The sequence below is a fragment of the Triticum urartu genome, chromosome 7 (assembly GCF_003073215.2).
Source record: "Triticum urartu cultivar G1812 chromosome 7, Tu2.1, whole genome shotgun sequence".
In the NCBI taxonomy this organism is placed as follows: domain Eukaryota; kingdom Viridiplantae; phylum Streptophyta; class Magnoliopsida; order Poales; family Poaceae; genus Triticum; species Triticum urartu.
This window is the reverse complement of record NC_053028.1, coordinates 611695503-611703077: the sequence shown is the minus strand read 5'-3', so window position 1 is coordinate 611703077 and position 7575 is coordinate 611695503. Positions and strand designations below refer to the sequence as shown.

At 46.9% G+C, this 7575-nt stretch overlaps 1 protein-coding gene across 1 annotated transcript; it reads left to right on the top strand.

Moving 5' to 3' along the window:
* Positions 1-444: 444 nt before the first annotated feature.
* On the top strand, positions 445-1729 carry LOC125523812 (xyloglucan endotransglucosylase protein 7-like). The gene is made up of 3 exons (XM_048688882.1): positions 445-792; positions 918-1111; positions 1203-1729. Exons 1-3 carry the CDS (start codon positions 511-513, stop codon positions 1582-1584), a joined length of 858 nt encoding a protein of 285 aa, XP_048544839.1. The 5' UTR covers positions 445-510; the 3' UTR covers positions 1585-1729.
* The last annotated feature ends 5846 nt before the right edge of the window (positions 1730-7575 follow it).

Below are 7575 nucleotides of genomic sequence, written 5' to 3'. Positions count from 1 at the left end.
ACTGATAACATCATATCTCCAAAAGAAAAAGAAGCTCGATCTCGCTCCTAACTGATAACATGCTGGTACTGAACACTGATCAATGATCCATGATACATTGATACATGCAGTGAGTCACGTACGCACGGCTGCTCAACCGGGACCAAAATAGGTGACGCGCGCGAGTCGCTCTGACCCTGCCAAACAAACGAATGCAAGGATTTCCTGCTGGAGACGAAGAATTCCAAGGGCCAGAAGCAAAATAACTGGCAAACAAAGCCGTGTGGTTTGTGATGGAGTCGATCGGGTCAGCATCGTCGGGCTATTGATCGATCCAGCTCACGTACAACCTTCCGCTCTTTCTCTGGTCCAACCATCCTCCTACCCATCGACGAAAGGAATCGAAGGAATGAGAGGATGCCATCCTCCTCCCAGTCCCAGTGGCCTATAAAACCCACAACTTGCACCCGGCTCGCCTCACACAAACACACCGGAACATAATACCGAGTGCAGAAGAATTCAATCCCAACGATGGCGTCGAGTCCCAGGAGAACAGTCGTGTGCTCGGTGCTGCCACTGCTGCTGCTGCTTGCCGGCGCGGCCCGCGCGGCGGGCAACTTCTACCAGGACGTGGACATCACGTGGGGCGACGGCCGCGGCAAGATCCTCGGCGGCGGCGACGTCCTGACGCTGTCCCTGGACCGGGCCTCCGGCTCCGGGTTCCAGTCCAAGAACCAGTACCTGTACGGCCGCTTCGACATGCAGATCAAGCTCGTCCCCGGCGACTCCGCCGGCACCGTCGCCACCTTCTACGTACGCACGCGCTCTGTTAATTTCCTTGCACGTGCACCGTCGCCGCTTTCTACGTAGTACGTGTTGACTGACACCATGGGGGGTAGAGCACTGTACTGATCCGTGCGTGCGTGTGGGTGTTGCAGCTGTCGTCGCAGGGGTCGGCGCACGACGAGATCGACTTCGAGTTCCTGGGCAACGCGAGCGGGCAGCCCTACACGGTGCACACCAACGTGTACAGCCAGGGCAAGGGCGGGCGGGAGCAGCAGTTCCGCATGTGGTTCGACCCCACCGCCGACTTCCACACCTACTCCGTCGTCTGGAACCCCACGCACATCCTGTACGTAGCATGCCGACGGCATCAGCCTCTCTCTCTCTCTTCTGCCTCTTCTCCTCGACGAAGGACAAGGAGATCTCATGCATGCACGCAGGTTCTACGTGGACGGGACGCCGATCCGGGAGCACCGGAACCGGGAGGCGGCGACGGGGGTGGCGTACCCGCGGAGCCAGGCGATGCGGGTGTACGCCAGCGTGTGGGACGCGGAGGAGTGGGCGACGCAGGGCGGGCGGGTGAGGACGGACTGGTCGCGGGCGCCCTTCGTGGCGTCGTACAAGGGCTTCGCCGCGAGCGGGTGCGCGTCGCAGGACGCGGCGGCGTGCGCCAGGTCCAATGGCGCGTGGATGTACCAGGAGCTGGACGCCACGGCGCTGGACCGACTCCAGTGGGTGCAGAAGAACTACATGATCTACAACTACTGCACGGACACCTGGAGGTTCAAGGACGGCGCCCCGCCCGAGTGCGCTACCAAGTAGGGTGTTCTGTCTACAAGGTCGGAGTATTTTATAGATTGGGTATAGAATTTGTGCACACCTACTCGTATGGATGTAAATGTAACTGTGCAAGTATGTAAATGATACAATAAATTCAGCGTATACCACATATCGTTAATTAGCTTAATTATCGGCTGCATGTATTTTTGATATAAATCATTTTTTGTGAGGTAATTTTGATATGAATCATAACGCATAAACCTTCTTTTTTGCAAGAAAAAACTTTATTGACTACTTAGGATAATACGTAGGTACTACACAATCTTGAGCAATATATTTCCCTATACAACTTGGCTGACTAAAACCGACAAATAGCACAAGGTCAACGGTAGGCAACCCCCCTCCCACCTCCCAGCAGCAGCAGCACCACCACCATACTATCTGCACTTAATTAGCCATTGGACTTTATTCTATTTTCTTCTACCTCCTACGTGCACCTCACCCGCCTGGTGCTCACTGCCACGCCGTCGACGGTTCTCACTCGGCTTGCCATCGCTGGACATAGCACTGCAGATCTACCATGGATCTTGCATCTCCTGTTGGTTCCCCACATGCAGTAGTGCACCCCCCCCCCCCCCCCCCCTCTTGGGGCCTACTCCCCCGGGTGCAGCTACAACGGTTGTAGCTCCGGTGGAGCAGCGCACCACCATCCAACTCGAAGCAATGTCGGCTGTCATTCCCAACATTTTTGCGCTGGGGTTGCAGCACTACCAGCTTCGTCGTCCACGAGGTCACAAACTCCCATGGACATTGGTTGCAGCTCCCGCCATCCTCGGCTACAGCTCGCTGACAGAGAGGTTGTAGCTTGACGTCCATGGTCCCAGCAAATCAGCCTGTCGGTCCCAACAAATTGGTCGGTCAGCTCCAACACTTGGTGGACGTGGATGCAACATTCGGGGAGTCGTCGTGGCACCATCCCCGACACAATTGAGCGACGGGGAAGTTACCTTTGCAGCTTCTGCGTTGGTTGGTTCCAGCATGATTGGGTGTCGGTTCCAGCATCACCATGTCCCCATGCGTATAGCGCGACGTCACCCAGCACTCACAACAACTCGACTCATCCATACTAACGCCTCGTCACGCCGCTCGTAGCAATGCCGGGAGCCGGTTGTAGCACAAACGCTCACACCAGTTGTCCTAGCACCAAAGCCGTCGCAAGGCTTTCCAGCATCCATGGCACCGATGACCATGTGTCGTAGCAAAAATGAAAGCCGATTATAGAAAAACTAGATGCCAGTCGTAGCAGTGTAGGGCATTGGTTGTATCATTGTCGGCCGGTGGTCGTGGCAGTGGTCCATGCTCCACCCTGTGGCACGGGGTCCCACGAGCACCACACACTGCAATGCGCCTTGCACCACTATACTGCAGCCCATGTAGCAACCCTCATTGTAGCCCCCTGCAGCTCAGGGGGTAGGGTAGAGTTGTGGAGCGAAGAGGAAAATGAGCGAACTCGGGCGGGAGCTCCCGTGGAAGACAATGAGAGAAAGAAAAAGAAGAAAAGAGAGATGTGGGGGAAGAGATAAGGATGGGGAGGGACAAGATGGTACGTGGACCCCACACCAAGCATGTGGCGAGGGAGTGTCAAATGATTGCTTGATCTTGCCTCTGTCCTACTGCACACGTGTTACCGCCGTCCAGCAGAGACTTCGGCTGGTCAATTGGACCCTCCGAATCATTTCACATAGCACAATGGCGGAACCTCTCAACTAATTGTGCAGGCTCATTTGGGACGCCATTGTGCTACATATTACAAAGGATAAATAATTGGCCGAGAAAGAAGTTAGGGTAACTACACTTATGAAAAAGAAGTTAGGGTAACTCCAATGGGGTAATCCAAAACCGATGCAAAATGTGTCTATTTTTTGTCCATTTGGATGGCCAGGAGGGCAGGCGTCCAGCTGTTGTCCGTTCTTCCATGGCCATGGCACCCAACAGGGCGACCCCATTGGTCCACCCTGTCCGTTTTTAATCAATTTTTTATTTTGACCATTTTATACATTTTTACAACCAAATAAACAAATAGATTAAACATTGCACACAATTAAACAAATAAATCACATAGTTTACAACCAAATAAATAAAAATCACATAGTTTACAATCAAATCAATAAAACTCACAAAGTTTATAACCAAATGAAGTTAAAATTGCAGCAAATAAATTGGAAGAAATGAGAATGCTTTCCTATGTGAGTCCATATATGCTCAACCAAATCATTTCGAAATTGAATGTAAGTTATACGATCACGCATTTGATGATGAAATTGGATAAACTATGCAAACGTTGCCGCTCCACTCTCGGGCTCAACCAAATCACCCTGGTAATCCCATCCTTGGTCATAGATGTTGTCATCATGCTTATCCTCTACGATCATGTTCTGCATGACTATGAGCAGTCATCACCTTGGACATAGTTTCTTCATGTTCGAGTAGGGTGTCGAACAATAGCCCAACGAGATTGGAGCACACCAAAAGCATGCTCCAGATCCTGCCTAGCACTCTTATTCTTTGGCGAACCTAGTCCTCTTCTCTCCTTGGGCTCAAAGATTGTCTTTAAAAATGTAGACCACAAAGGATAGATACCATCAACGATGTAGTATCTCTTGTTGTATTGGTGGCCACCGATCTCATAGTTAACATCTGGGGAACTGCCTTGCGAAAGCCTTGAGAACACCGTAGAGCATTGAGGCACGTTGATGACGTTGTGAGAACTCGCCATGCCGAAAAAAGAGTGCCAAATCAAGAGATTTTATAATGCCACAACTTCAAGTATGCATGTGCAATCATCAACATGTCTCTTATATTGCCCCTGTCAAGTTAATGGACAGTTCTTTCACTCACAGTGCATACAATCTATGCTTCCAAGCATCCCTTGAAAGCCCCTTGAAACAATGATCGATAACACCCCGGTTGTATCCCCAGCATTTGGTTATCTCAAGTAGTCCGGGCCAAACAACTTAACCACAACTTTGCAGAACTTGGACAATGACTCAGGGCATGTGGACTCACTCATGCGTACGTACTCATCAACTAGATCACATGGAACTCTGTATTCAAGCATCTGAATAGCTGCAATACATTTCTGATAAGAGGAGTAGTCAACCTTACAAAGGGCATCTTACTTGCATTTGAATTAATCATCATAACCAACTGCCCCCTCCAGAATATACGGTTGAACAATGGTCTTGCCATCCTAAGAGTCACTGGAAAATCTTGGCAGGGAATAAGGGCTTTGTGCAATGGGAATAGTCGTTAAAGAGTAGGGTATGTGTCCCTATTCTTGTTACGATTCAACGCAGGTGCATGGCCCTCTATCAATCCCCTGAACAACGGTCGCTGCCTCGAAATGTGTTCATTGATAAGAAGTGTAGCAACCACGATGTCACTATCATCCACGGATGATTCTTCGGACGATGATGAACAAATGATGTTATTGTAAAAAAGACTCATCTGCGTTATCCGTGATGGTCCTTCGGAGTACTGAATCCATATCTCACAAACCGGCCAGGCAAACGGCCGAACACCTAGTGGGCAGCAACACCTAGGGTGGATGTCTCTGCCGATGAAGACACCTATGCTAGCTGGTTCGAAGAGTAGGGCTATCTAACTCCATGTCCTCATGCGGTGGCACTAGTTGTGGCGGTGGTGTGCCGAGGGCGGCGACAACCATGGTAAGGTGCGGGCCACAAGCTAGGCCGTCGGTGGCTTGAGATGGAAACAACGCCGGTGTTCGGGGCGGCTGGGTGGAGGCGTCGGGGTGGTCGGGGTGGCGAAGCGGACGAAGTAGTGGTTGCGGCGGCGAGGGCGAAGAGTCTAGAGAGGTCGAGCTAGGTGGGGGGGGGGGGTTGCTGCCCTGTGCCCTGACCAGGAGGGGATGCGGCGTGCGTCCCATGCGTGTCCGCGTGGACGCAAATTCAACCCAAAATTGAGTTGGAAATGGGTCAAAGCGGACAGCAAAATGGATATAGCTCTGTTTGTATCTCCGCGTTGGAACATAGTTTTTGCCAAATGGATGCGGGCGGACGAAATGCATGGGCATGTCAGAGTTACCCTCTATACTTTACAAGAAAATTTGCGCCATTATGTATTTGTCTGCTTTGACTGGTAATATGACTTAATTTAGTGCCAAGAGATTTGCAGTTTCAATATATATGACATAGTGGTGGCCGGAGAATCAAACAATGGTCTTCGGCTGAGTAATCAGGTGGAGTACAACCCAATTGGATTTTACAGAGGCTTCAAGATTCAGTCAACACGACAGCATTACAAGGTATATACCAATTTACAGAGGCATCAAGATTCAGTCAACTCGACAGCATTACAAGGCGCACCAATTTACAGATGCTTCAAGATTGAGTCAACACGACAGCATTGCAAGGTGCACCAATTTTACAGAGGCTTCGAGATACAGTCAACACGGCAGCATTGCAAGGTGTACCAAATTTACAGAGACTTTGAGATTCAGTCAACACGACGACATTGCCGGCAAGTTTGTCAAGAAAGAGCTTTTACAGATGCTATAAGAATATTTAGGTAGTACTATGTATTTCACTCTGAAGAGGAGAAATTCCAATCCGCAGAGACCAAATGAAACCTTTTTCTTTTCTGGCAGACCAAATCAAACTAGGGAAACTCTCGTGCGCAGCCACCACTACACTCTCCCGCCGTTCTGGAGACCTTCTGAGCGGCTTTGAGAAGTTTCCGGCCGGGTTTTTATTTTTGTTTTTTGTATTTTCTTCTTTGCAGGTTTATCGATATTCTTTCTTTCATTTCCTTTTTCATATTTATTTTATTTTTACATATCCATTGACATTTCTATAAATACATGTTCTTCAATTTCAGAATACATGTTAAACAATTTTTAGATACGTGCCAAAAGATATTTGAAACACTCTGAATGTTTTTTCGAATACATCCTATACAATTTTCAAATACCTAGTTAACATATTATAACACACGTCAAACTTCTTTTTTAAATATCATGAATATATTTGTAAATATGTAAACAATTTTCAAATGTCATGAACACTTTTATGTCACTCGGTGCGTTTGGTTTATTCAGTTTACTTGGTTCGGTTTATACAATTTTTCGGTTTGTACAGTATTAATACTTCGGTAAATACGGTATGAAATAAAAATGCGGTTCGGTTTCAGAATATACTAAATTATTTCGGTATGGTTTTGGTATATACCATAATAACCAAAGTTGACGCGAATTTGAAAATGACGTAATAACAATTTACAAATTTATGACTCAAAACACATACTATTTTACACAAATAATATATAAGTATATATGCATGAATGGATTCATCCCTTGATGGTTATGGACGTGCTTAGCATTTTTCTAAAAAGAAAAATCAGTATGTTACGAGAAAATGTATGTGCTTGGTAGTGAATTTGACTCATGTACAAGAAAAATGATGACTTGTATGGTCGTTCGCCTCAAGAAATACAAATTTATTTTTTACTTCAGTTTATTCGGTTATCCGTTCGGTTTGTCGGTATATACCCTAAAAACCAGAGTTCAAAACAGTATGAAAAGTTCATACCATACCAAAACCAAAAACCATAAAAACCGTAAAATTGGTTCGGTTCGGTTTATTTTCGGTATGGTTTTTCGGTTCGGTTTCAAAATGCACAGAGTGACTTTTATGAATGGTACAATATTTTTTAATACGTGAAAGAATTCTACATTTTATGAACTGTTTAGCAAACTCTCATGAACATATTTTTAAATGTCGTGAACAATTATCTGAAAAGTACTTTTTTAAAAAAATTACACGAACACATTTTATATTTTTGTGACCATTTTTTATATGGCATGAATGTATTTTTAAACAAGTGAATATTTTGTAAATGCCAGACATTTAAAAAATTGTATGAACATTCTTTGAAAATTGGGCAAACAAATCGTTACATTCCATAAACATTTCTGAAATGCTAGGTGAACAATTTTTAAAACTAAGAAAAAGG

Bases quoted from the DNA above. Each gene is read 5' to 3' on its own strand.
- LOC125523812 (XM_048688882.1), top strand. From the start codon at position 511: ATGGCGTCGAGTCCCAGGAGAACAGTCGTGTGCTCGGTGCTGCCACTG. The intron at 793-917 runs GTACGCACGCGC...TGGGTGTTGCAG, and splicing joins GCACCGTCGCCACCTTCTAC to CTGTCGTCGCAGGGGTCGGC. The intron at 1,112-1,202 runs GTACGTAGCATG...GCATGCACGCAG, and splicing joins TGGAACCCCACGCACATCCT to GTTCTACGTGGACGGGACGC.